Source organism: Cervus elaphus, chromosome X, assembly GCF_910594005.1.
Source record: "Cervus elaphus chromosome X, mCerEla1.1, whole genome shotgun sequence".
Taxonomy (NCBI): Eukaryota; Metazoa; Chordata; class Mammalia; order Artiodactyla; family Cervidae; genus Cervus; species Cervus elaphus.
The window spans coordinates 27,547,441-27,575,341 of NC_057848.1; the positions used below are offsets into that span (position 1 = coordinate 27,547,441).

At 54.2% G+C, this 27,901-nt stretch overlaps 1 protein-coding gene across 2 annotated transcripts; it reads left to right on the forward strand.

The window, feature by feature from the left end:
• PDZD4 (PDZ domain containing 4) lies at window positions 1-27,603 on the forward strand. Of its 2 annotated transcripts, XM_043895479.1 has the most exons (8): window positions 1-592; window positions 21,661-21,914; window positions 22,838-22,928; window positions 23,346-23,444; window positions 23,836-23,898; window positions 24,324-24,425; window positions 24,617-24,727; window positions 24,906-27,603. In XM_043895479.1, the coding sequence occupies exons 1-8, from the start codon at window positions 533-535 to the stop codon at window positions 26,469-26,471; spliced, it is 2,346 nt and encodes a 781-aa protein (XP_043751414.1). In that variant the 5' UTR covers window positions 1-532; the 3' UTR covers window positions 26,472-27,603. The 2 variants fall into 2 exon arrangements, with proteins under 2 accessions (XP_043751414.1, XP_043751415.1); XM_043895480.1 differs by lacking the exons at window positions 21,661-21,914; window positions 22,838-22,928 and having other exon boundaries at window positions 4-592.
• The last annotated feature ends 298 nt before the right edge of the window (window positions 27,604-27,901 follow it).

Genomic DNA, 27,901 nt, shown 5'->3' on the forward strand with positions numbered 1-27,901 from the left:
GGGCGGGGTGGGGCGGGGAGCCCTGGCTGCGAGCAGGGTGGCCGCCGCTCCCCCCAGTCGGCTGGCCCGGACGCGGCGCCAAGCGCGAGGGCCGGGCTCCTGGGGCCGGTGGCCATGGGTGGGAGCCGGAGGCGGCAGCGGGAGCCGCGGAGCCCGCGGGCTGGGAGGGTTTCGGCCCGCGGCCCCTGACGGCCCCCAGCGGCCTGGCGCGCCCCCGCGCCTCCGGGGGTGGGGGGGGGGACGGTAGCCAAGCAACGCCCGGTGCGCCCGCCCATCCCCCGCTGCCCTTTTTTTTTTCCCCCCTGGCGGGGTGCGAGGGAGCTTGCCCGCGCCGGGCCGCGGACAGCTAAGGGTTAACCGGAGGGGCGTGGAGCTGCCCCCATCTCGGGGGCGTGCCCCCCTCCCCCGCTAGGCGGCCCGCCCCCGAGCTAGGCTATGGCCCCCGGCCCCGGCCCGGGGCCCGAGGTCCCGCGATCGGGCCAGTGAAAGGCGTTTTCCAGTGGCCGCCCTCCTCCCCTCGGCGGCCGGCACCATGGGATGTAATATGTGCGTGGTCCAGAAGCCGGAGGAGCAGTACAAAGTGATGCTGCAGGTAGGGCGGCCCGGCCGCGGGGGCGAGGGGCTGGGGGGCGTCACCTGGGGCGGAGGGCCCGATGGAGGGGCCGGAGGGCCCCGAGCGGAGAAGGTTACGGAGGCATTTTCATCCTCCGTCTCTGGGGCGGCTGGATGTTGGTGTCCGTGGGAACCAGGCATAGATGGGGGAGCGGGTGGGAGTCCCTGCGTGGAGATCCGGGTACGGGGCGCATCCCTGGGGCGCCCGATTGATGGCGAGGCAAGCCCTGGATCCCGATCGGTCCGGGTCGGGAAGTTGGGCTGAGCCCGGGTCCGCTGCGCGAGCACCCTGGGACCCGGAGCCCGAAACCCGTTGCCACCGGCGCCGGCGCGGGACGGGGGTTGCATAGCAACGGCCTGTGTTTCCCCAATCTCGCTGGCCCCGCTGGCCCCCGGGCTGGGGAAGGGAGGTGGGCGCTCGCGGAGCGCCGGGAGGCGGGGGCAAATCGCGGTCCCCTCGGGCCAGGGGTACGGGGGCCCGCGGGCTGCGCCCCGGGACCCCGCCGACGCCCGGATGGAGCGATCAGGTACCTCCCCCTGCAACCCCTCTCTGCTCTGGCCCTGCCCAAGCCAACGGTGGGCTCCCAGGCCTTTGGGGCCTCGAGTGAGCGGCCGTCGCTGGGTCTGCTAGAAGGGCAGCCGCGGCCGTCGGTGCCCGGTCCGCCCTGTGCCCCGCAGGGCCTTTGGGCAGTGGGTGGGGGCGTGGACCGGGCAGTGCTCGACGCCCAGAGAGATGGGAGACTCCAGGTCGCGCTGTCGGACCCGGAGCAGGGCTCCTTTGCCTGTGCGTGGCGTGACTTCGTGAGTGCGTGCTTGTGCCCCGTCTGTGTGTGCGCGGAGGCTCCTGCCACCCCGCGTGTGTGTACTTTCTCTGTGCGCCCTGAGAACCGTCTAGAGACGTGTCCCGGTGGCTTGGCCTGAGACGTTCCCCGGGCTCTGTGGAGGGAGTTCAAGGTCAGAGGTGGGGGGGCGGATCGGGACCCAGGGGCAAACCGGGCGCACCCAGGTATCCGTTTCTACTCTGGGTTTGTTGGTCCGCACCGGGCGCAGGTGTAGGTCGGAGAGGTGCTGGTTGGGAGAAGGGGGTCTCCTTAGAAAAATCGGGGAATCTCCTGCAGGCATTGGCGGTGGCGCGGGGGAGACGGGGGAGGACGTGGGAGCTTTGGGTGCGTGGTGGGAGTGTAGGTCCTTGGACCCACCCGGGCAGAAGCCGGCGGCGGGCCGGACGCGGAATCATGCCCCAGCCTGGTGGCGCTCCTTCCCGCCTGTCCCAGGCAGGTCTCAGTGGACGCGCAGGCCTTCTGCTTTCCTGGCTGGTGGCTCTCTGCCTTCTTTCTGCCTCAGTACCCCCTACCCTCCCGACCCCACCCCCACCCCAGCCCCGTGCTTGGTTTCATCTCTCCTTCCAGATGTTTGGAAATCTTGGCCTGGCTATTTCTATTTCCTCCTCCTGTGATCGGGTTGGGGAATGACCCAGGTTGGGGTCACTAGACCAGGCGGTTGGGTGGAATCCCAGTGGTCAGCACCAAGGCTCCGGGGAGGGAGGTGGCGGGGGGTAGATGGGTTGCCCTGGTTGTTCGATAAGGCCATGCGATCCCATCTTCACGGCTACCTTTTCTTGCAATCATTCCATCAAACGGGCAAGCGAATCCAAAGCTCTTGAGTTGGCTCTTGATGGTAGAACTTCATTAAAGGCCAACCCCATGGGGATAAAGTGGAAAGCAACCTGCCCCATGCTGCAGGCCTGAGTTGAGCCAGCCAAGCTTGGGAGAGGATGCTGCTGTGATCCTCCAGATTCCCCAGGGCAGGAGTGGGGGTCCTCAGGTCTGGCTGGGTCGACCTTCAGGGAGGCTCCCTGTTGGAGGAACACTTGAGGTGAACCTGGGCAGGGAAGTCCTGGGCCAGGGTTTTCTCCTGGAGGGAGACCCCCAAGCCCTAGGTGAGCAGCTCCCCCAGGAGATGGGTCCTTTGCCTTTCCTGGTCTTTGCCAGCCCTCACCGACTAGGCCCTGGGGACGTTGATCCCTTTTAAAGTTCCCACAGAAGTTTGGACAGAATCGGAGACTGGATGTGGTTTGATTTTACCTTTTACATCTTTACATTGATCTTTTAATTTTTACTGCGCTATAGTTGATTTATATTATTGTGTTTCTGCTGTATAGCAAAGTGAATTATTTATACTTACGTCTACTCTTTCTTGGAATCTATTTCCATATAGATCATTACAGAGTACAGAGTGGAGTGCCCTGTGTTACACTGTATGGGTGCAGTTTTTAAGAAAAGAAGCTGTCCTTTAAGGGAAAATAAAAGAGAATTGAATTGTAAAAAATCTAGAGAGGAGGGAAAGCCATTAGCGATCCCAGATGACTCCAGGTCCGGGGGCTAGCAGGGAGCTTCTCCCGGCTTGAACCTCTTTTCAGAGCGAAGAAAGTTTTTGTCCAGAAGACCAGCTTCCAGGACCTCTGCCTACCCACCACTTAAATTCTGGTGCTTCCCGGTTTCAGAGATGCTTCTCCATGGCTTGTCCATACGTGCCTGTAGCCCCAACATCTTACCAAAATAAGGAACCCCACCAGGACACAGCGCAGCCCAGAGACATGCACAAGGCCACCTATACCACTTGCCATGTGGCTTCCTTATGCTCTGAGGCTCTTTCCTAGGTCCCCAGAGGCCTCTGACCCCCAGGTTAAGAAGTCTGAAGTCTCTATTCTAGCCTTGATTCCAGACCCTTTTCTCCAGATGATTCACAGTTATTAAAAAAAAAATGCACACACACAGAGCTCTACTGATGTATAATCCACATACCCTTGCAACATGTACAGTTGAGTGGTTTTTAGTATATTCAGAATTGTGCAACCATCACCAATTCCAGACCATTTTCATCACCTTAAAAAGAAACCTCATACCCATTAGCAGTCACATGCCCATTCGTCCCAGTAGCTCCGAGGCTCTGGCAACCACTAGTTTACTTGTCTTTATGGACTTGCCTGTTCCAGACATTTCATTTTAATGGAACCAGTTTCATTTCAGGAACAGTATGATACCTGATCTTTTGTTGTCCAGCTTCTTTATCATGTTTTTAAGGTTCTTCTACATTGTAGAATGTTCTCGGTACGAAATTTCTTATTGCTACTGAATAATATTCCATTGTGTGGCTATATACCACATAATATTTGTCATCATCCGGTGATGGACATTTGATTTATTGCCACCTTTTGGCTAGTGTGAACAGTCAGCCTGTGCACATGAGTGTACAAATACCTGTTTGAGTCCCTGCTTGCAATTCTTTTGGGTAAATACCCAGAAATGGATTTGCTGGATCATATGGTAATTATGGTTAGCATTTTGAGAGCTGCCCAAACTCTTTTCCACAAAGCCTACATCATTTTACATTTTACATTCCCAGCAGCAGTGTAAGAGGATCCTAATTTCTTCACAGCCTCTCCAACACACGTTTTAGATTACAGCCAACCTATTGTTTGAGGTGGTATCTGTCTCATTGTGCTTTCCAAATGCATTTCCTGATGAGTATCCTTCCTGTACTATTGACTATTTGCTTATCTTTTCTGGAGAAATGTCTATCTTTATGCCTTCACCACAGCTTTTACTAGAGCTTTGTAAATAAATTTTGAAGTGTGGGTCTTCCAACTTTGTACTCTTCAAGATTGTTGTGTCTGTTCTGGGTCACCTGCATTTCCATATGAATTTTCGAATCAGTTTGTCAATTTCTGAAAAGCCAGCTGTGATTTTGTAGGAATTGAGTTGAATTCATATTGAATATTGCATTGAATAGATATTGAAAATGTATTGAATATTACATTGAATTTGGGGAGTATTACCCATGAACATGGGATGTCTTTTTATCCCACTTGTGAAATCTTACTTCCCTGACTAGGGATTGAACCTGGGCCCTTGTCAGTGAAAGCACAGAGTCCAAACCACTGGACCATGGGGAAATTCCCCTGGTCTTCAATTACTTTTGCCAATGTTTTGTACTTTCGTTAAATGTATTCCTGAGCACTTTATTCTTTATGATGTTATTGTAAGAGTTGTTTTCTTAATTTCCTTTTCATTTTTCTTGTTGCCACTGTATAGAAATACAATTCAGTTTTTTGTATTGGTCATGTATCTTGCAACTTTATTAAACCCATTTATTAGCTGGAATAGTTGTTTTGAGTGGATTCCTCAGGATTTCCTATATATAAGTAGAGATAGTTTTCCTTCCTTTCCAATCTGGATGCCTTTCATTTCTTTTTTTGGTGGAGCCTTGTGGTTCCTGGATCAATTAGAGATCAAACCCCTACCCTGTGGAGTGGAAGCACCAAGTCTTAACCACTGGATGAGTCTTAACCACTCGATGGCCAAGGAAGTCCCGTCTCTTGCCTTTCTTTTACTTGCCTACTTGCTCTGGCTAGCACCTCCAGTGTAATGCTGAATGGAAGTGGTCAGTGGACATCCTTGCCTTGTTCCTGATCTAAGTAAGGAGTCTTTGTCCTGTGAGTATGAAGTTAGCTGTGGGTTTGTCATAGATGCTCTTTATCAGGTGGAGGAAATTCCCTTCTATTCCTAGTTTGAGAGTTTTTATCATGCAGGGTTGTTAGATTTTGTTGAATAGTTTTTCTGTGGCCATTGAGATGATCCTGTGTTTTTTTTGGCCCTGGGTTCTTCTGATGTGGTCTATCACAGACATGTCAGAAGTGCAGCCTGTCAGAACCCCAGTTCCATTTCTGTTGTCCCAGTCTTGTCCTCCAATGATATTTAACCAAGTGTGGGTGCTGGGAGCCTGGGGGGCACAGGGAGAGCTTGGAAAATCTGGAAATGACCCTTAGTGGGGGGTCGGGTTATGCAGGTTGTTAGGAAGAAAAGAGGCCAGGTCACAAAGGGTAGAAAGGGCGATAGTCTGGTCATCGTACACTGAGACACCAAAGCGCCTTCGAGAGCCATTCCTGGTGTCCCTGTTTGTTGGGCCTGTGTCAGTCTCTCTGTCTGACACCATGACCCCTTGTCCTGGATCTGTCTGAGTCATTGATAAAAAATTCTAGAAAGGCAAACTATAGTGACAGAAAGCAGATACTGATAGTGTGTGTGTGTGTGGGGGGGGTCCTGGTGGCCTGAAAGGGAAAGTGTTAAGTCACTCAGTTGTGTCTGATTCTTTGAGACCCCATGGACTGTAGCCCCGCAAGGTCCTCTGTCCATGGGATCCTCCAGGTAAGAATACTGGGAGTGGGTTGCCATCTCCTTCTCCAGGGGATCTTCCTGACCCAGGGATTGAACCTGGGTCTCCTACATTGCAGCCAGTAGGGAAGGCCTAGTGGTTAGGATTTGGAGCTTTGACTGCAGTGGCCCAGGTTCAGTCCCTGGTCAGGTAACTGAGATGCTACAAGCTGGCCTCAAAAAAAAAAAAATGCAGATGGGGAACATGCAGATCAGTATTTGCAGGGATGGTGGAAGGGGTGGGAGGACCCTTTCGGGGATGATGGAAATGGTCACTCTGTTGATTGTGGCGATGGCTTTACAGATGTGCACATACCCCTGGTATCAAAACTTTTCAAACTGTATGCTCTAAATATGTGCAGCTAATCATATGGCAATTATACTCCGGTAAAGCTTTAAAAGCAAGAAGGCAAAAGGAGAAGGGGGTGGCAGAGGATGAGATGGCTGGATGGCATCACTGACTCAATTTAACATGAGTTTGAGCCAACTCCAGGAGATAGTGGAGGACAGACAAGCCTGGCAGGCTGCAGTCCATAGGGTCGAAAGAGTCGGACACGACTTAGCAACTGAACAACAACACATACACTTACCAAAAGCACTACCCTTACCAAAAGCACATGAATGCGTTTAGCTCAGCTGGGGCCCCTGGTAGGGCCAAGTAAGTCTTTCTTTCCTTCTCCTTCAGGGCCCCTGCCAGGGAATACACGGTGTGGAGGTACTGAATGGCTCCCTGTCTCAGTTCCTCAGCTTCTACACGTGCCACATGGGAATACAGAGGGCCTGCCGCCTGGCGTCACTGCCATTGAGAAATCAGCAGGGCATTTGGTCCCCTGGAATCTCATCTGGGTGGGTGAGGAGTTGTGGCCATCTGATCAGGCACTAAGGAGTGGAAAGTGGATGGAGAAATCCTTCCTCATGAACCTGTCACAATGTCCAGTGACAGAAAAATGTCCAATATTATTGTGAGGGTTTTCCTAACAGGAAAGAAGGGGGAGGGACTTACCTGGCCCTCTGGCAGTTAAGATGCCGCCCTTCCAAGGCAGTGTGTTTGGTCCCTGGTCTGGGAACTAAGACCCCACAGGGTGGGGTACAAAACCAGACGGGCCCTGAGTTGTGAAGTAAAACATATGAGATAAGTCAGGCACTGGACAGATACCGAGATGGTGGCACACTGAGTCCTTCTACATAGGAGCCATGCCAAAAGAAGGAAGACTGAGAAGCTGGGGTTCGTAGCTGGCTTCGGGTGTCACAAGGCATTGCCTTTCTTTGTAAGTGCAGTCTGTCTCTTCTCAGGCTTGCTTTGAGCAGTGGAAATAAAAGGAATATTTTCATTTTGCATTGATCACTGAGGAAGGCTTCATTTGAATGAAAAGAATATTTCAGTCTTTATGGAGAATATCATTTGGATTACTGCAAGACATGGCCTTTGCCTTGGGGCCAACCAGGTTAGCCCAGAGGTACGTTGGTGGAAGGAGGTTTTCCTTTGTCATCCACGGGTGCCTGGGAAGCTGTGAGCACACAACCAAGGATGACCTTAGGAAGTGCTTTGCTTTGTTTATCCATCGTGGCTTCAGTGGGGGCATCCCTCACTCCCAGTCTCTCTCCAGGCAGGACTTGAGAGATGCCTGAGAGGCCTGCTCATCCCTGGAAAGGCAGGAAGTTCAGGGTTGCTGGGTCAGATTTCAGCTTGCCCCTGAGTGGGCACCACCTACCCTTTGGGGAGGGCTTGTGGGGAGGAGAGACCCTGTGAAATCCTTGCCTGTGGTCTGAATCCCTTCCAGGTGCCTGCAAGTCCCGGATCCTCAAGGGGGCGCTCTGGGCCAACACGACTATCCTGAGGCCCTTGTTAAAATGCAGAATCTGCTTCAGCAGGTCCAGGGTGGGGCCTGGGATTACTCACATGCTCCCAGGGGATGGATGTCCACGCTGCTGGTCTTAGCCTACACTCTGAGCAGTGAGGACCTCGAGCGGGACTTTGGATCAATCCATGAACCCACAAATTCCATCAGTATCACCTAGCAAGTAAGTTTATTACAAATAAAAGGGAGGAGGCCTCAGCTCATATCTGTCAAATCAATTTCCAGGGATGATTGTCCATGTGGGGCCCCCAAGGGACATAATCTGCTCTTCCAGGCCACGTGCAGCTAACTGAGCCTCTTCACGTCACCTACATCCTTACCAATAACCCACAGGTAGCTCACATGGGAACCCAGACACACACACCACCCCCATACTAAAGGATCCGTTGAGATGAAAGCTTCCTGAGTGCTTCATTCTCTCCGATCCTGCCCCTGGGCAGAAAGGGTGGGTAGATTTTTAGGGGTGGATGGTATAGTTTGTCCAGGCAGCCTCAACTGGGAGCACACCATTCACTGGGTCAGTCGCATGTTGTTGGCATGTAGTGCGGTTTCCATGCTAGAATTCTAACAAATGAAGGCATTTTGCAGCCACCAGTGCAATTCATCCAGTTGAACTGATCCAGCTGGGGAGCATCCTTGGGTGGTCAAACCATGAGATGAAAGTTGTTGTGGAAAAGAGAGTCCCTGGGTCTCAAGGTATCACCCAGATGACTTGTGCATTAGGAAGGGAGAAGGCAGCTTTACCAGGGAGAGACTGAGTGATCAAACAGCCTCCCTCACACTGTGTGCAGAGGGACACAGCCTGCCCTGGGTGGCCGCTCTCCTCAGAAAGCCTAAGCTGAATCTAACCAGGAAGGAAGGAGGCGAATCCAGACCCTGGGACTTGCTATGAGGCCAGTGCCCTGGACTCTTCCAAGAGGTCAGTGTCATGAAAGTTGTTTTTCAGTGCATAGATTGTTGTAGATTACAGGAGACTAAAGAGGGAGAAGGAACTGGCAACCCACTCCAGTATTCTTGCCTGGAGAATCCCATGGATCGAGGAGCCTGGTAGGCTACAGTCCACGGGGTTGCAAAGAGTCGGACTCGACTTAGCGACTTCACTCACTTCACAGAGACCTAAGAGACTTCCCAGGTGGCACTAGTGGTAAAAGAACCTACCTGCCAGGGCAGCAGACATAAGAGACATGGGTTTGATCCCTGGGTCAGGACGATCCCTTAGAGAAGGGCATGGCAACCCACTCCAGTATTCTTGCTTGGGAAATCCCATGGACAGAGGAGCTTGATGGGCTACAGTCCATGGGTTGGCAAAGAGTCAGACACAATTGAGCAGTGGAAGTGACAAATAGATTAAAGGGATTAGATCTGATAGAGTACCTGAAGAACTATGGATGGAGGTTTGTAACATTGTACAGGAGGCAGTGGTCAAAACCATCCCCAAGAAAAAGAAATGCAAAAAGGCAAAATGGTTGTCTTAGGAGGTCTTACAAATAGCTGAGAAAAGAAGAGAAGCAAATGGCCAAGGAGAAAAGGAAAGATATATCCACCTGAATGCAGAGTTCCAAAGAATAGCAAGGAGAGATAAGAAAGCCTTCCTCAGTGATCAATGCAAAGAAATAGAGGAAAACAATAAAATGAGAAAGACTAGAAATCTCTATGAAAATTAGAGATACCAAGGGAACATTTCATGCAAAGATGGGCATGATAAAAGACAGACATGGTATGGACCTAACAGAAAGGGGAAAGTGAAAGTTGGTCAGTTGTGTCTGACTCTTTGTGACCCCATGGACTATAGTCCACGGAATTCTTCAGGCCAGAATACTGGAGTGGGTTGCCTTTCCCTCCTCCAGGGGATCTTCCCAACCCAGGGATCACACCCAGGTCTCCTGCATTGCAGGCAGATTCTTTACCAGTTGAGCCACAAGGGAAGCCCAAGAATACTGGAGTGGGTAGCCTATCCCTTCTCCAGCAGATCTTTCTGACCCTGGCATCGAACTGGAGTCTCTTGCCTTGCAGGTGGATTCTTTACCAACTGAGCTATGAGGGAAGGACCTAATAGAAGCAGAAGAGATTAAGAAGAGGTGGCAAGAATACACAGAAGAACTGTACAAAAAAGATCTTAATGACTCAGATAACCACAATGGTGTGATCACTCACCTAGAGCCAGACATTCTGGAGTGAGAGGTCAAGTGGGCCTTAGGAAGCATCATTAAGAACAAAGCTAATGGAGGTGGTGGAACTCCAGCTGAGCTATTTCAAATCCTAAAAGATGATGCTGTGAAAGCGCTGCACTCAACATGCCAGCAAATTTGGAACACTCATCAGTGGCCACAGAACTAGTCCATTGTTCATTCCAATCCCAAAGAAAGGCAATGTCAAAGAATGTTCAAACTACTGCACAATTGCACTTGTCTCACACATTAGCAAAGTAATGTTCAAAATTCTCCAAGCCAGGCTTCAACAGTGTGTGAACCATGAAATTCCAGATGTTCAAGCTGGATTTAGAAAAGGCAGAGGAATCAGAAAACAAATTGCCAATATCCGTTGGATCATAGAAAAAGCAAGAGAGGTCCATAAAAACATCTACTTCTGCTTCATTGACTACTCTAAAACCTTTGACTGTGTGGATCACAACAAACTGTAGAAAATTCTTCAAGAGATGGGAGTACCAGACCACCTTACCTGCCTCCTGAGAAATCTGTACGCAGGTGAAGAAGGAACAGTTAGAACTGGACATGGAACAACGGACTGTTTCCAAATTGGGAAAGGAGTATGACAAGGCTGTATATTGTCACCCTGCTTATTTAACTTATATGCAGAGTTCATCATGAGAAATGCTGGGCTAGATGAAGCACAAGCTGGAATCAAGATTGCAGGGAGAAATATCAATAACCTCAGATATGCAGATGACACCACCCTTATGGCAGAAAGTGAAGAGGAACTAAGCAGGCTCTCGATGAAAGTGAAAGAGGCGAGTGAAAAAGCTGGCTTAAAACTCAACATTCAGAAAACGAAAATCATCGTATCTGATATCATCACTTCATGGCAAATAGATGGGGAAACAATGAAAACAGTGAGAGACTATTTTGAACTATGGTGTTGGAGAAGACTCTTGAGAGTCCCTTGGACTGCAAGGAGATCAAACCAGTCCATCCTAAAGGAAATCAATCCTGAATATTCATTGGAAGGACTGATGCTATAAAGAAGGCTGAGCACACTGAAGAATTGGTGCTTTTGAACTGTGGTGTTGGAAAAGACTCTTGAGAGTTCACTGGACAGCAAGGAGATCAAACCAGTAAAGGAAATCAACCCTGACTATTCATTGGAAGGACTGATGCTGAAGCTGAAACTCCAATACTTTGGCCACCTGATGTGAGGACTCATTGGAAAAGACCCTGATGCTGGGAAAGATTGCAGGCAGGAGGAGAAGGGGACAACAGAGGATGAGATGGTTGGATGGCATCACTGACTTGATGGACAGGAGTTTGAGCGTTGGTGATGGACAGGGAGGCCTGGTGTGTACCAGTCCATGGGGTCTCAAAGAGTCAGACACACTGAGTGACTGAACTGAACTGAGCGACTAACACTTTCACTTTCAGAGAACTAAGAACCAAGTGTGTAATCCTTGATTGGGTCCTGGATCTGGGGAAAAAAAAAGGTTATAAGGGCATTAGTAGTATAATTGGAGAGATGATTGCATCGGTGTTCAGTCCCTGAGCACATTAAGGGTGTTGGGATTTCCTGGGAGGGGAAGCTTGGTGCTAGCTTTTTGCTTGGGAATGTGTGTGTTGAGATAGGAGGGAGCACGTGGGTTGGATCTGGGTGAGGGGCATGCAGACGTCCCTGGGCAGATGGCCCTGTGGGTTGACAGTTTTCCAGCTCCAGAGATGGGTAGGCATGAATGAGGACTTCTTTCTGGGCCCCTGAAAAGAGCCTGCCCTGCTCTGGGCATCTCCTTTCTGGGTCCCGCGGAGCCAGACACCCAGCTGCGTCCAAGGTGTTCCCTGGACACTGGCGATAGCAGAGCTGAGCTAGCCAGTGGGACTGGGCGCCAGGGCAGAGGCTAACTTTGGTTTCTGTTCTGCCTGGCCTCGGTTTCCCAATCTGCAGAGTGGGGTTGGGAGAAGCAAACCAGCTGTGGGCGCCCCTCGAATTATGGCGTCAACCCCCTCCTCCTCTGCTGACCCTGGGTGAAAGGGGCGTTCCCCAGACCTTCCAGGGGGCCGCGGGGCCTGTGGGACCCTGAGTCATCCGGTCCAGGGCTCTTTTCTCAGACTACCCTCCTCGCCCCGCTCAGAGATGATCAAATCAGAGCATCTGGGACGGATGCTGAGGGCCTTCCACCTGGAGCCCCCGGCCCCCTAGGGCCGGGGCCGGAGATTCACCACGGCTGGGGGCGAGGGCGGGGTACCGGAGGGGTAGGGGCCGTCGATCAGGCCGCGAAGCGCGGGAGAGACCCGGCCAGCGCGCGGGGGACCGGGCCGGCTGGGCGGCCCAGCCTCGCTCGCGTCGCCGCCGCGGCGCGCTCTTTGTCTGCGGCTCCGCGCCCGGGGGGGGCGGAGCGAGCGCGCCCGGGCCCCGCCCACAGCCGCCGCGGCCCCGCCCCCTCCGGGGCCGCCGCCGCCTCGCCGCGGGCGGGAGTTGGGGCCTTGCCTCTGGCTTCGCTGATCAGGCACCTGCTTGATCCCGACTGCGTCGCCGAGCTATCTGCGTTGCTGTTTTCTGACCCCTTGCACCTGTGTCCTCTCGTTGCCCTCATACCCGCACCATGTCCCACCGGACACCGCTGCCCCTTCTGCTGCTCCGCCGCCGTTTGCCTCGCTCTTGCCCCCTCCCCCCACCACGTGTTTCCCTGGATCCCCCCCCCCCCCACATATACCCCCTTTTCCAGGTCTGTCCCTCGCTCTTTTTTGGCATTGAAATTTTTTTCGTCTTCTGAACCTACCTTTCCCAACAAGCATTCAAATGCTCTCACGCGTCTGTCCCGGTAGAAACCAAACCTAGGGCTCTCCCACACCCCCAAGCCCCTTCCACCCCATTCTCTGCAAAAGCTCCCAAAGGCTGAGTCTATACAGGCCGGCTGGGCATCCCCCTCCCTGACTGCCTTCTTTCAACCAATCTAGAGGGCCCTTCTGCGTCCTGATCCGGTCCAACCTCCCCTCCTTGGTACACTGTCTTGCCCAGCTTCCCTTCTTCACTTTCCTTCTCTCTGGGTGACTAAGCTCTGTGTCTCTGCAACTGCTCAATGTCAAGGTGCCTTCGGGTCCTCCTATCTCACCCTACACTCAATCCCTGGCTGATATACCTCCATCTCAGCATTTATAAATACTTCCCTTGTAGCTCAGACGATAAAGCGTCTGCCTACAAGGCAGGAGACCCAGGTTTGATCCCTGAGTCAGGAAGATCTCCTGGAGAAGGAAATGGCCACCCACTCCAGTACTCTTGCCTGGAAAATCCCAAGGACAGAGGAGCCTGGTAGGCTACAGTCCATGATGTCGCAAAGAGTTGGACACGACTGAGTGACTTCACTTCACTTCACTTCAGCATTTTAAGTCAAGAACAGTCAATCCCACTTGAATTCAACAATAATGGTCATATGACATTTGGTTTGGTGGCTTGGTTGGAGACGCATTTAGATGGAATGGGGGATATCTGCAAGTCTCAGGAACTTCAAATCAGAGATCAAGGTTTGCATTGGGGCTTCCCTGGGGGCTCAGTGGTGAAGAATCTGCCAGTGCAGGAGTCATGGTTCGAGCCCTGGTCCGCACATGCTGCGCAGCAACTGAGCCCATGTGCCAAGAGAAGCCACCGCAATAAGCCAATGCACAACAACTCAAGAGAAGCCCCAGCTCGCTGCAAGTGGAGAAAAGCCCTCTCAGCAACAAAGGCCCAGCACAGCCAAAAATTAACAAATTAAAAAACTTATTTTTTAAAAAACAATCTTCATTGAGTAAAACCAGTTCCCCAAGTCCTGCCTCTCCCCCACCTCTGTGTCTTTTCCAGTGGCCCACATCTTTGTGAGGGTGCCTGTGGTCTCTGTGGGTTCAGGGAGCAGTTTTAATTTTTTATTGTGGGCAACGAGGTATGTCATAAAGTTTCCCATTAGTGACATTTGAGTACTTTCAATGTGGTGTCATTGTCACCACCACCTAGTTCCAGAACATGGTGATCACTCCCAAAGGGAACTTCCTACCATTATGCAGGCTCTCCCCACTCTCTTGGCCCTCCTCAACTTTCTGTCCCAATGGATTTGCCTATTCTGGAATCATACAGCATGTGGCCTTCTGTGCCTGCCTTCTCTCACTTGGCTGGGCTGCCAAGCTGTATTCATCCATGCTGTATTATTAGCATGTATCAGGACTTTGCTCCTTTATATGGTGGAATGATCTGCCGGGTGGACGTTCCCCCATTATGCTTGTTCATCTGCTGGTGGACATGGAGGAGGCTTCCAAATTCTGCCTATTTAGAAAAATGCTGCTGGGAATTTCCCTAGCAGTGCAGTGGTTAGGACTCAGTGCTTTCACTGCTGGGGCCCAGGTTCAATCCCTAGTCATGGAACTAAGATCCCTGCAAGCTGCGCCACAAGGCCAAAAAAAACCCCAGAAAACAATAGTGCCGATATGAGCATTTGTGTACAGGCTTTTGTTAGGGTGCCTGTTTTCCATTCTCGTGGTTATGCTGGATTGTATGGCAGCTCTAGAGTTTTCCACATCCACTGTTCTCCATTGACGTTCCTGCAGCCTCATGCCCTCTTTTACTTCGCTCCTTCTAATCCCTCTGAATCCTGGAGAAGCCCTGTGGAGATAGCATAGCAAGGCCTTGTGCCTGGAATCCTTGTTCTCACCCCCTGGGGTCCCCCTCAGTGCACGGGCGGTGGGCAGTGACCCAGGTACCCAGACTCACTGCCCCAGTTCAGCCTCTGATGCCGGGGGGCCTCCCCTTCCTTGCTCATCTCCCCAACACCCTGGATTGTTAGAAGGGTCTTCCCCTGCCCACCACAACTGCCTCCCACTTAGCCTTTGGAGCTTGGGTTGAGCTGGTCCCTGTGCCAGGTGTGTGCCAACTGTGTCTCCTCTCCCCTACTCCTCCCACCCTCGCCCCTCTCCCAGCTGCCACAGGCACCTGCCCTCCAGTTGTTGGAGGGGTCCTATCCCAGGGCCTGGCTTACTTTGAGGGGCTGGGGTGGGCAGGGCCCCCTCTGAAGGCAGACCTAGGGGCCTGCTGTGTTCTCCCCCTGACTGGTGCCTCGTGGGTCAGTGTGCCCCCACCCCTGGGGCCTCCTGCTGCCTTCTGCTCAGACACGGGGCTGGGGGAGCTCAGGGCCCACTCCTTGGCCACCCACAGAAAACCCCTTCTGCAAATGCAGCCCTAGAGCCAGTGGCGGGGTGCACATGGGGGAAATGGAGGGTGGGAGGGAGTCTGCTCGGTCCTGCCCTAGGCCTGAGACTAATTGACAGCCCCATGACAAGCCCCTTCTCGAGCCTTCCAGAACCAGCTTCCTGGTGTTCCCTGGGGTGGGCCTGGGACCCTCCTGGCCACTTCCCCTAAGGGTGGGCACTGCGATCCACTCAGGGGATCCAAGATCCTGGGAGCTGCCCCTTCTGTTTCAGGGACACCTGGTCAAGAGTGTGCCTCCCCCGAGCTTCCCCAGCTCAGATCTGGATGTGAAGTCTGATGTGACTTCATCACCACTGCTCCCAAGGGGCCTGAGCCCAAAGGCCGCACCATGCCTCACCCCCCTACTGGGCCAGGGCTGCCCAGGGGCCAGGAACACAAAGCTTCCCCTGAGCCTGGGGCCTTGGGAAAAAACTCAGAGCAGGGCACAGGCTAGATTGTCAGTTTTCTCTAGGTAGCCAAGTAATGTTTACAGGAGAAAATGCTGTAAAGAACAAAAGACAAAAGTCACCTAGAAATACTAATTCCCAGAGATAACCAACCACTGCTGGGAGAGTCGCTCAGTTGTGTTCCACTCTTTGTGACCTCTGTGAAATTCTCCAGGCCAGAATACTGGAGTGGGTAGCCTTTCCCTTCTCCCGGGGATCTTCCCAACCCAGGGATCAAACCCAGGTCTCCTGCCTTGCAGGCAGATTCTTTACCAGTTGAGCCACCAGGGAAGCCCAAGAACACTGGAGTGGGTTGCCTTTCCCTCCTCCAGGGGATCTTCCCAACCCAGGGATCAAACCCAGGTCTCCTGCCTTGCAGGCAGATTCTTTACCAGCTGAGCTATGAGGAAAGCCCCAACCACCACTGACATTCTTCCATTTTGATGAATTTCCTTCAAGTCTTTAAAGAAAGGATTGTGTAATAATACTGATGCAGGTACAAATGAATATATATATGTCAGGCGTGCCCATTCCAAATAGTTTTCACAGCCCCGTGCAGTCTCCAAGCTGCACACTTGTGGCACTATGATGCTCCTGTGGGCTCATATCTCCCTTCACACCTGCACCCCATCAGCTCTCGAAACTGGGCTCACACTGAGCTCTCCCAGCAGGTCCTTTTTGCTTGATAGTTTATTATGAGACTTGTCCAGCAATGCTATCTTTTTGAAGTCCATAAACAGTTTTTCAAAAAACAATTTAGCCATGGTATATAAAGTTGGGAAGAAAGCAAATTCTCAGATCTTCATTTCCTTGGAACAAATGTTTCTATATATTCTTTTGCAGTCTTTTTCTGTAAACATACATTTTACATGATAGTCATCAGAATTCATGTGCCATTTTATATCTTTTTTGAGAAACGCTTGTTAGAAGACTCTGGTAGGGCAGCTGTACATTTCCATGAGGCAAACACTTGTACTAAAGACTACTGTAAAATTTTTGGCATTAGAAATAATGCTGGTACCTCCATACATTAAATATAGAATGACCATATGGGCCCAAATATTTGAAAACAGGGTCTCGAACCCTTGGACACAAATGTAGTGTGATTCACAATTGCCAAAATGTAGAAACAAACCAACATGTGTTGAGGGATGACCTATTTGTCCACTCAGTGCAGTTTTCTGGAATAGGTTGCAATGTTACCCATAAAAAAATGAAGTACTGATGCCTGCTGTCATATGGGTGGAGCTAGAAAACATTTTGTGGAAAAATGCCAGACATACTGGACCACCTGTTGTAGGATTCCACTTAGGAAATGTCTAGAGGCAGTTGAAAGAAAGAAAGATTGGTGAGTGCCGGCCAGGGGCGGGGGTGGGGGGGGTGGTGGTTGGTGAATTTGGAGAGAATGGGTAGGGCATCTCCTTTTGGGGGCTGAAAATGTCCTGGAATTAAATAGACGTGATGGTTGCATGACCATTCAGAGGCATGAAATGCCACTGAGTTGTACACCTGAAATGGTTAAAATGGTAAATTTGATGTTTGCTGTATTTCGTACACACACAAAAAATGAATGCTGCTCTGTTCTGAATATCCTTATCATTCATGTAATCTAAATTCTGATTATTTTAGGATCTATTATTTATAAGAAATGTACTGGATAAAAGGATATGATGAATATTAGCAAGGTTCTTTCTAGTTATCAAAAGATTCCTCCAGCAAGTTGACCATCTTGTGTTCAGGGGTGAAACTGAGCCCAGGCCCACACAGAATGCACCTGACTGGGGATTGCTTCTGGGTCTAAGCAGGAGCTGGGTGCCCCAGCTCTCCCTGGGAGACAGACGCGGCTAACAGCCCTGAGGGCCACTTGGAGCACTTCTCCTCCGAGCCAGGGTTGTGCCATCAGTCCTTGGGCCTGCTGACATGCACCCTGAGCCTTTGACCTCCCACGCTGGGAGGCGAGGCCCATGGGTAGCCTCCAGAACCTGATGGAATGCGAGTCACCCTGAAACCGCCTGCTTGGCATTCTCCCTGGGGTGGGGGGGGTGTTGCCAGGCCTGGCATGGCTGTTGGGCTCGGAAGGGACACACCAGGGCACTTCGCCTTAAGTGAGTGTAGGTGTCCGCAAAGCAAGAAAGAAGGGCATTGGAGGGGGAGAAGGCACCACAGGGGCCCAGCAAATGAAAAAGCTTGGCTGGAGTGCCAAGACCATCCCCACCCCATCCACAGCTGCCACCCCAAAATCCCCTCCAACTCAGCCAAAGCCCTACCTTCTCCCCCCATCCCAGGGGTACCCGCCATCCACACATCCCCAGCCCCTACTATATATAGTCCGCTCCCTCCCCCTCACCAGCTGGAGATGCTAACCATGGTGGGCATGTCTGGGTGAATGGATAGTCATGCCATGTTCTGTTCTGTGTGCTTTTTGGCTGGTCCTGGAAAACAGGCACTAAGAGACATCCACCTGACAGATGAGGAAATGGGGGAGGCTAAAGGATTCACCCAGGACACAATGCCCGGGCCAGAAGCCTCTGTGCCCCAAGTCTCACCCCTTCCGCATCCTAATAGGTAACAGCAGCTGTCCCTCCACATGGACGTGTTCTGCATTGTTTCTCGAGTATTGCACGTGTACTGCCATCCAACCTCAAGGTGGGCCTTGTGGGCCTCAGCGTTCTTTCCATCCCTGACCCATTCCTCCCCTCCCCTGTCTAGGGGGATTCAGGTTTGTCACCCCGAGGTACATTTTCTCCTATCTGTGATGTTCATAAGCATGTGTATTGCCACAAACCATGTGTATGAATATACCTCAGTTTTTGGATCCATTCTACAAATGGCAGACCTGCACTCTTTCTGGTATTTACATCCCAGTGTCCTGAAGGGGCATCTTCTCAACCCTCCTCAAAAGGGTTCGGGGTCCCTTTTCCTGGAATCCCTGCTTCCCTACTGAGTTCTGGATTTTTCCAGTGTTCAGTTCAGTTCAGTTCAGTCGCTCAGTCGTGTCCGACTCTCTGCGATCCCATGGACTGTAGCACACCAGGCCTCCCTGTCCATCACCAACTCCTGGAGTTTACCCAAACTCATGTCCATCAAGTCGGTGATGCCATCCAAACCATCTCATCCTCTGTTGTCCCCTTCTCCTCCCGCCTTCAATCTTCCCCAGCATTAGGGTCTCTACAAATGAGTCAGCTCTTCGCATCAGGTGGCCAAAGTATTAGAGTTTCAGCTTCAACATCAGTCCTTCCAATGAATATTCAGGACTGATTTCCTTTAGGATTGACTGCTTGGATCTCCTTGCAGTCCAAGGGACTCTCAAGAGTCTTCTTCAACACCACAGTTCAAAACCATCCATTCTTCAGCGCTCAGCTTTCTTTATAGTCCAACTCTCACATCCAGTCATGACTACTGGAAAAACCATAGCCTTGACTAGATGGACCTTTGTTGGCATTGTTCTATAGGAGTTCTTTACTCTGGATAATCCTGTGTCCGTTCTATGCCTGTCCTAACTGTAGTTATGATGTCTTTTGTTATCCAGAAGTCTTATGGTTTAACACAGTCAGAGTGATACCTTTTTCCATTCTTGTTTGCCCATGTTTTATCTTCAGGCAATTCCCTTGCCATTTGGCGCTTAGGCCTGGGTGCTTTCGCTGCCATGGCCCACATTCAGTCCCTGGTCTGATCCCTGGTCAGGGAACTAACATTTTGCAAGTTATGAGGCCCAGCCAAAAGAAAAAGAAAAAATGGCTTCTCTATGTCTGCACCATAAAAACACTTTTCTCACTCCTCCAAATTAGTTTTAAAGCTTGATCCATTTAGGACTTGGGTCCATTTCGAATTGGCTTGGTGTGGGTTTGGAGCAGTGGCAGCCAGCCAGGGAGGTGGGGCGTGCCTCTGGCGAGTGTAGGCTGTGGTCTTACCCTGCGGGGGACTCTGATGGGCTGGCTTTGCGTTCACACCTGTCCAGACAGGAGCAGGGACATTTGAATGGTGGCTTGGCCCGTGCGTGCACGTCTTTCTCTTCTTCGTGGCTGAAGGATGAGGGAGCGTGAGAAGTGCAGAATACTGCTTTGATTCTTGCCCTGAATGTCGCCATCTTGTCGGTAGCCCTCACCCTCCCTGGGAGGGGCTCACATCTTACCTGTCTTGCCCTGTTCCTGCCCCTTATTAGCTCTGGGGATTCAACAGGATGGCTGAGGAGGAGAGGAGGTTGAAGGTGCCCCAGGAGCTTGTGGCAGGAGCGGCCCTAGAGCTCTAAGCCTCCGCACCCAGAGCTCTGCTTCTGCCCAGTGCCACATAGGTCAAGGATCGGATAGCTGCAGGGTTGTCACAGGGGTAGCCTGGATCTGCGTGTGTGTGCCCATCCCCCTCTTGACATCCCAGCCCACCCAGCTCTCCCCTCCCACTGCCTGGGCCCGGTTTCCATAGTAACACTGCGGCTGGGTACCGTTTCCAGGGAGAAATACATCCCTGTGTTTCTCAGCATCACCTGAGCGTCCCACTGCACATCATGAAAATGTGAAACGCGCCTCCTTCCAAAAATCCTGAGTGCAGCAGCTCCACACGTCCCCTTCTGGACTTAAGGGCAATGGGGTATCAGTTAATGTTCTGAAAAACCCTGGTTGGGTGTGTTTGTCGATTTCCGTGGTGTGAATATTCCCACCATGACCACCACCCTGGCATCACCAATTGCCGGGTTGGGAAGAAACGCGCAGCCACCCACCTCCCTGTGGCGTGTCCTTCCACACACCCTAAGGGGCCAGATAACTGGAAATGTAGTAGTTAGAAAGCCATGAGTTTGGACGATTCATGGCCTTTGTTTTTAAGATAATTCATTTAGTTGTACACTTGTACCATCGAAAGGTCGATACTGGATGTGCGTTAATGGATGCTTCAAACATTCCCTGACCCTTTTGGCTCTGCTAAGGGCTTCAAGGCCAGTCAGCCCATTCCCTTGGCCCCCAGCCTTAACCAGACCAGCCATCACACACCCCCTCATGTACACAGCAGCTGGTCCTTTTCTCCCGCGCACCTCCTTTCCCTCCTCCTTTTATAACTGCAACCTCCTTGGCTCTCTTGATCCTCTAGGGCTGTGCTGACCACATTCTACAACTAATATCTGTCTCCTTGATACTTTTTGATCCAATAATTCCACTTCTGGAAATGTTCTCCATCACCACCTAGATTATACAAAGACATACATAGATAATAGGTACAGAATGTACAAAAAAAAGGTGTCTCTGCAACCTTCTTTCTGACTGAGAACCACTAGTGATAGACAGTAGAGACCAAACCAACACAGAGTGGATGGTCCATGCATAGGCTGCCTGTAGTCACAAAGTGGGAAATGACCAAGGAGGAGATATGCCAACAGTCACAGCTTTTACATCCCTGAGATGGTGGGTGATTTCTGTCTTCTTCTTTAGGATTTTCTGTCTTTTTCAAATGTTCTACAGTAAAACTCTTTATTTGCTGATTAGATGAACCTGATTAAAAAATCTTTCCCGACTATGGAAAGATTGGGGAGAGAGGAAAAAATTTCCTGAAATTGCTATCTACAAAGGCCATACCCAAGGTAGCCACAAGATGACTATCTGGGTTCCATGACTCAGAGGAGCCACCTGCTGTCCAGGGGTCCTTAGGACTCTATGCTTTCCTGGAACGACACTCAGGGGCTGGCCTGTTCTTGACAGCCTGGAAACCACGATTTTGCAACTATACTGGCCATCTTGGTGAAAACCTTCATTCCTGGAGATGCCCAGCTTGGGGGAGCACTGTCACAATTGAAGACTGGGACAACCATGGTCTTATCAGGGCCACTTCCTCAGCCCCTCTCTTGGGCTCAGGTGTGTGGCATCCTTTTCTCTGTGGCAAGCCTTGGCTGCCTTGAGGATGGAGATCCAGTCCTTCGAGCCTTTTTGCTCTTCGCGGCACTTGTATCTGAACCCGTTTGTGGACTGACTTCCGTCGGCAGAAGGCAGTCAAGGTCTCCCTCCCAACTCGGATGCTCAAAGGAGGAGGAGGGTGGCCCAGCAGGGCTCTAGGCGAGGCTCCCCAGCCCTCGAGGTGTGGCCTGTCATCCCCAGATGGCTCCATGTGGTGGTGGAGGGGGCCGGGGTCAGCAGGGCCCCAGCGCGTCCTCACTGGGGCGTGTCTCTGCCACAGGTGAACGGGAAGGAGCTCTCCAAGCTGTCTCAGGAGCAGACCCTGGAGGCCCTGCGTGCCTCCAAGGAGCCCCTGGTGATCCAGGTGCTGAGACGCAGTCCCCGCCTCCGGGGGGATGGCTCCTGCCACGACCTGCAACTGGTGGACAGTGGCACTCAGACGGACATCACCTTCGAGCATATCATGGCGCTGGGCAAGCTGCGCCCACCCACCCCGCCCATGGTCATCCTGGAGCCGTTCGTCCCATCTGAGCTGTGAGTCGCCTTCAGGAGGGCCCCGGACCCTGCCTCCAGAGAGGGCATTGTCGCAGCTCTGGGCATGGCGGGGAAACCCCAATTGGGTGCCCTCTATGGCAGAAAGTAGGCTCCTTGGCCTCCAGAACTGACTGTCATAGCCCAGGGCTCAGGAATCTCCGGGCTTCTAGCCTCTGGCTGGAAGCCAGCTGGTTTTGGGCCCGGGGGGTCTGACACGCAGGCTCCCCATTGTATCTACCCCCAGGGCCACGGGAGGACCGTCCTGGGACCTTGCTGCCGGAAGGTTGGGGTCCTCAGCTATTCTTCTTCCATTCTCTCTTCTCCTTTGCCAGCATCACCTCTCAAAACTTCTTGCATCTTTGTCTGTTCCATTCCTCTTCCTGCTTTCAACTTCCTCCATCCCTTTGACTTTCTTCTTTGGCCCGGTTGCAAGAAGGGCCTCTCCTCCGGGCCTGATGGCTCATGACCGTGTGAGCGCTGACTTGTCTCACTAGTCTCCCGGGCAGCAGGGAGGTGGTCCCGTGGTCCCATCCTCTGCAGAGAGGCAGACCCAGGGCTGGCAGTGGCCAGTCTTAGCCTCGGGGCCAGGAGGGCTGCCTCTGGATGGAGACTGGGTCCTGCTCCACTGCCCAGCCATCCTCCAGGGCCTGGATAACTCCTGGGGGCACTGCATGAGTGGGTCCAATGCCAGCTGGGAGGGGCGCCTGCTGGCTGGCATGGTGAGAGGCATCGAGCTGGGGGTCAGGACGGGATGGTCCAGGGCAGGGTGAGGAGCTTAGGCATGCCTGGGTCCTTGGTGCGGACGACCTTGCAATCTTGGTCAAGACATATTCCCAGTCTCTGCCTGGGTGCGTGTAGTGCAGGAGGAGGGGTACGGAAGAGGTAGCTGGGCTGCCACCTGATGCCCCACTTCTCCTGGGCAGCCCCCCCATCAGTCATGAGTATTATGACCCGGCGGAGTTCATGGAGGGCGGCCCGCAGGAGGCAGACCGGATGGACGAGCTGGAGTACGAGGTGAGACGGGCGGCCAGCCCTAGGATAGCTGTTGGCCGCCCAGTTGGGGCCTGGCTCCTGCCACCCCCAGGTGGCCAGATCTCATGGCCCTGTCCTGTGTGTGGCTTTTTACTCGGGCCCAAGGGCCAAGTTGGGCTGAGTCAGGGAGGGCACGCGTGAGATCCCTTGCTCGGTCTGTGTTGCTGAGTCTGTGTCCCGCGCCTTTGTCTATCCCATGAGTCCCGTGTGTCCTGTGTGTGTGTGTCCTGGGTGTTTCCTGCGTTAGGGGAGACCACGGGACCTGCACACCATTTGGGATGGTAAGAGAAAGCCTTGGGAGCTCGGCTGACGTGACACAGTCCTGGGGTCAGGACTGAGCCAAGGCTGCACCCACCCCCCGCGGCTTCTCATCATCTGTTTCTTCATCCCCCTTGGCAGGAGGTGGAGCTGTATAAAAGCAGCCACCGGGACAAGCTGGGCCTGATGGTCTGCTACCGCACAGATGAGGAGGAGGACCTGGGCATCTACGTGGGAGAGGTATGAAGCTGGGAGGAAGCAGGGGTCTTCTCGAGGGCTCCATGCAGCCTCCCTGTGCAGCAGCACCCAGGAGGGACCAGGGCACCCCAGGGCTCTAAGGCTGCCCAGAAGGAGCCCACTTAGCACCACAGGGAGGCTGCCGGTCGGCGAGGCCAGGGCAGCCCATGGCTTCTGTGTGTGTGTGCAGTCAGCTGGTCCTCCCCACAGGCACCGGGCTTGTAGTGGAAGAGCCCTTCCCAGTGATCGCAGGGGTCCTTCTCCTCACCTGTCTGCCACGCTCAGAAAGTCAGCCCCCTGTTCACTTGTGGGGCTGCCCTGAGACTGCCTCTTCTTACCAAACGGGCACCTTAGTGGAGGGGACCGAGGCCCCATTGATGCCCGTGCCTTGCAGGTGAATCCCAACAGCATTGCAGCCAAAGATGGCCGGATCCGTGAGGGAGACCGTATCATCCAGGTGAGCTTGGGGGACAGGCTCTCTCCTGCTCAGAGCCTAGCCTGAGGCCAGGCAACCCCCCACCCCCGTGCCTGAAACCAGGGCTAGGACTCACCTCTCTGCTGCACAACCACACCCCCAGCTCCTGTGTACCCATGGGATCTGCTGGCATGGCAGGCCACTTGCCAGCCTTTCCCTCCATGCCCCCGACATGAGCAGGTCTCCCACTCCACGTGTGTCTCTGAGCACACGTGCTCTTGGGTGGGCCAGGCGGTCTCTGTCCATAGCATCTTCCACTTGCCTCCGTCTTGCCAGACCCCAAGAACCCATCCTGGCCCAGGGTGCTTGCTTTGTAGCTCCAGGGGAGGGGGACCCCTGTAGCTCAACTGGGGCCTGCCCCCGCGCCAGCCCTGGGGTCTCCGTTGATGGTCCCTGGCCTGCCGCAGATAAATGGCATGGATGTCCAGAACCGGGAGGAAGCGGTGGCCATCCTGAGTCAGGAAGAAAACACCAACATCTCCCTACTGGTGGCCCGGCCTGAGAGCCAGGTGGGTGTGTGCTCACTCAGATGTCCTGGGCCCCCTGACCCTGGGTTAGGGTTCGGGCTTTCTGGCACCGATGGGGGGCGGGGGGGTGTGCGTTTCCAGGGCCCATTGCCCTCTATGGCCTCTGATGAAAGGAGGTGGGGCTCTGGGGTGGTCCTTGAGGCCACAGGGACAGCACAGGCCTGTCTCTGCAGCTGGCAAAGCGCTGGAAGGACAGTGACCGGGACGACTTCCTGGATGACTTTGGCTCTGAGAATGAGGGCGACCTGCGGGCGAGGAAGCTGAAATCCCCTCCGGCCCAGCAGGTGAGGAAGGGGGGGGGATGTGCGGGTAACGGGGTGCCAGAGGGCAGAAGGAGGAGGGGGTGGGGGGCTGTAGGAGATGGAGCAGACCCGAAAGAAGCCCTTGCAATCCCCACCCCCTGGCAATGAACCCCCCACCCAATGGGGCCCCCACTGAGCAGGACTCCTCTTGCCGCCCCAGCTTGGACATGAAGAGGAAAAAGGGGCCCCCGAGGCGGGCCCAGGCCTGCACAACAGCCAGGAGCTGGACAGTGGGGTGGGCCGGACAGACGAGAGCACCCGCAACGAGGAGAGCTCCGAGCATGACCTGCTGGGGGACGAGCCCCTGAGCACTGCCAACACGCCTGGGCCCTTGCGCAAGTTCGGCCTGCAAGGGGACGCCCTGCAGAGCCGTGACTTCCACTTCAGCATGGACTCTCTGCTGGCCGAGGGCGCGGGGCTGGGCAGCGGTGACGTGCCAGGCCTCACAGACGAGGAGTATGAGCGCTACCGCGAACTGCTGGAGATCAAGTGTCACCTGGAGAATGGCAACCCGCTGGGCCTGCCCTTCCCCCGGGCTGCGGCTGGCCACGGCGCCCTGGACGTCAACCGCAACGAAAGCGCGGGCCACGAGCTGGCTGTGCTGGAGGAGGAGCTGCGGCACCTGGAGTTCAAGTGCCGCAACATCCTGCGGGCTCAGAAGATGCAGCAGCTGCGGGAGCGCTGCATGAAGGCCTGGCTGCTAGAGGAGGAGAGCCTGTACGACCTGGCGGCTGGCGAGCCCAAGAAGCACGAGCTGTCTGACATCTCTGAGCTGCCCGAGAAGTCGGACAAGGACAGCACCAGCGCCTACAACACGGGCGAGAGCTGCCGCAGCACCCCACTGCTGGCCGAGCCCCTGCCCGAGAGCCCCCTGCGGCGGGCGGCCGCAGCGGTGGGCAACTCCAATCTCAACCGGACCCCCTCGGGAGCCCCTGGCGCCGCCCACCCCAAGGCTGCTGTCCCTCCTCCCCCGGGGAGCCCCACCAAGTTCCGATCCCTCTCCCGGGATCCCGACGTGGGTCGGAGACAGCACTCGGCCGAGGAGCGGGTCCGCCATGGCCCCAAGATGGGGGTGGCCCTGGAGCGCGTGGGCCCTGAAGGCAGCCCCTACCTGTCACGGCGCCACCGCAGCCCGGGCCAGGAGGGCGAGCACTACCACAGCTGCCTGCAGCTGGCAGCCCCACGCGGCCTCGAAGACCTGGGCCCCGGCCCCTTGAGTGTGGCTGCCGGCCCCCGGGTGGGAGGGGGGGCCGCGGCCGTGGCCCCTGAAGCGCCCCGCACGGAGTGGAAGGTCAAGGTGCGCAGCGATGGGACCCGCTACGTGGCCAAGCGACCCGTGCGTGACCGCCTCCTGAAAGCCCGGGCCCTGAAGATCCGTGAGGAGCGCAGTGGCATGACCACCGACGATGATGCAGTGAGCGAGATGAAGATGGGCCGCTACTGGAGCAAGGAAGAGCGGAAGCAGCACCTGATCCGGGCCCGGGAGCAGCGGAAGCGGCGCGAGTTCATGATGCAGAGCCGGCTGGAGTGCCTGCGGGAGCAGCAGAATGGAGACAGCAAGGCTGAGCTTAACATCATCGCCCTGAGCCACCGCAAGACCATGAAGAAGCGAAACAAGAAGATCCTGGACAACTGGATCACCATCCAGGAGATGCTGGCCCATGGTACGCGTTCGGCCGATGGCAAGCGGGTCTACAACCCTCTGCTCTCGGTCACCACCGTGTGAGCACCCTCTGTGCTCCCGGGCGTGGGTCCAGCGATCTGACCAGACCCCCATCTCCCGCCCTCCCTTAGCATCTAGCGTATGTCTGTGTGTGAGCGTGGGACTTTGCTACCCAGATAGAAGCCCCCGCAGAGAAGGGATGCCTCTCCTCATCAGCAACTTCCTTCTCCCCAGGGAGAGTGACCACATCCACAGGTGGCCTGGGGACAGACCTGTATCTGCCTCCCTTCAGCCATAGGATGCGTGTGTGTGTTTGTGTGTGACATGAACCCAGGCACATGTATGCACACACACATGTACTTCCCTCTAGAGTGGCTACTTGGGGACAGGAAAGTCTGCTGAAAAGGAGAGGCAAAGAAGACTGTCCTAAGCACAAGAGAATGTCCATTATTTGTAGACAGAGGCAACCCTGATTTTTTGTGGCTCTTTCCCTTTTCTGTGCTTGCTATTTGTTTTGGTTTGTTTCTTTTGTTTTGTGGACCTGCTCTGGAGCCTGGCAGCTCCTTCAGGCAGCCTGACCAAGGTGGAATCCCCAAGTTATGGCTGGGAAGAAGGGGGTGGGGGGAAGAAGGGACAGGGGGGGGAAGTTTGGGGGTGGGAGGGAAGGTGGGGAGATGAAGGCAAGAAGGGGAAGCAGCTTTGCTGGGGGCCTCCCCTCCGAAGTGTGGGGACAGGGAGCATAGGTGTAGCGTGCCAGGCTCACCCTGGAGGTCACCTCCTTCCCTGGTGGCTGTGGGGACAGAAGGGGCAGTCTCCATCCAAGATGTCAGGAAGCCCAGGCTGTGCCAGACGCCCCTGGAGCTTGCCTTCTCTCCCGAGTGGCAGGAGGGGTCCAGAAGCCAAGTCCCCTGAATTGCAGCAGAAGACCCTCGTGACGAGACCCACGCGGAGCTAGGGAGCGCCCTGGCACTGAGTGACAGGCAGGTGCTGCCAGCTGGGCGGACTGGGGAGCAGATGCCCTTGCACCCCACTTTGCCAGTGTGGACGGGGCCCCCTCAGGGACCTGTGTATCAGTAAGAGCTGGCCTCAGGATCCTTATGCAGTTCAGAGGGCCTCAGATGGGAGGCAGACAGGCTGCCCATCCCTGCCCCCTGCCGGCATCACAAGAATAAAGCAAGCTGCCTTTTGAGGGTGACTCCTGGTCTCCTGGTATTCATTCTCCAGCACTGGGGGCTGGTTTGGGGCTTGGTGGGTCACAGGGAAGCTGAGAAACAGGGAAGTGTCCTGCACAGTCAGTCTCCAGAATGCCGGGAGGGACAGAGCACCAGGATCATTTCCGAGATCAGGCTTGGTCACAGGGATGGTACCCAGGTGTAGGAAGCAGGGCAGAGACTGAGCTCAGGACTGGCAACAGCCTGGCGCTGGCATGTGCCTGAGGCCAACGCCCTAGCTCTGGTCGGGACCTAGAGAAGTGGTTCAGGGAGAGCCCTATG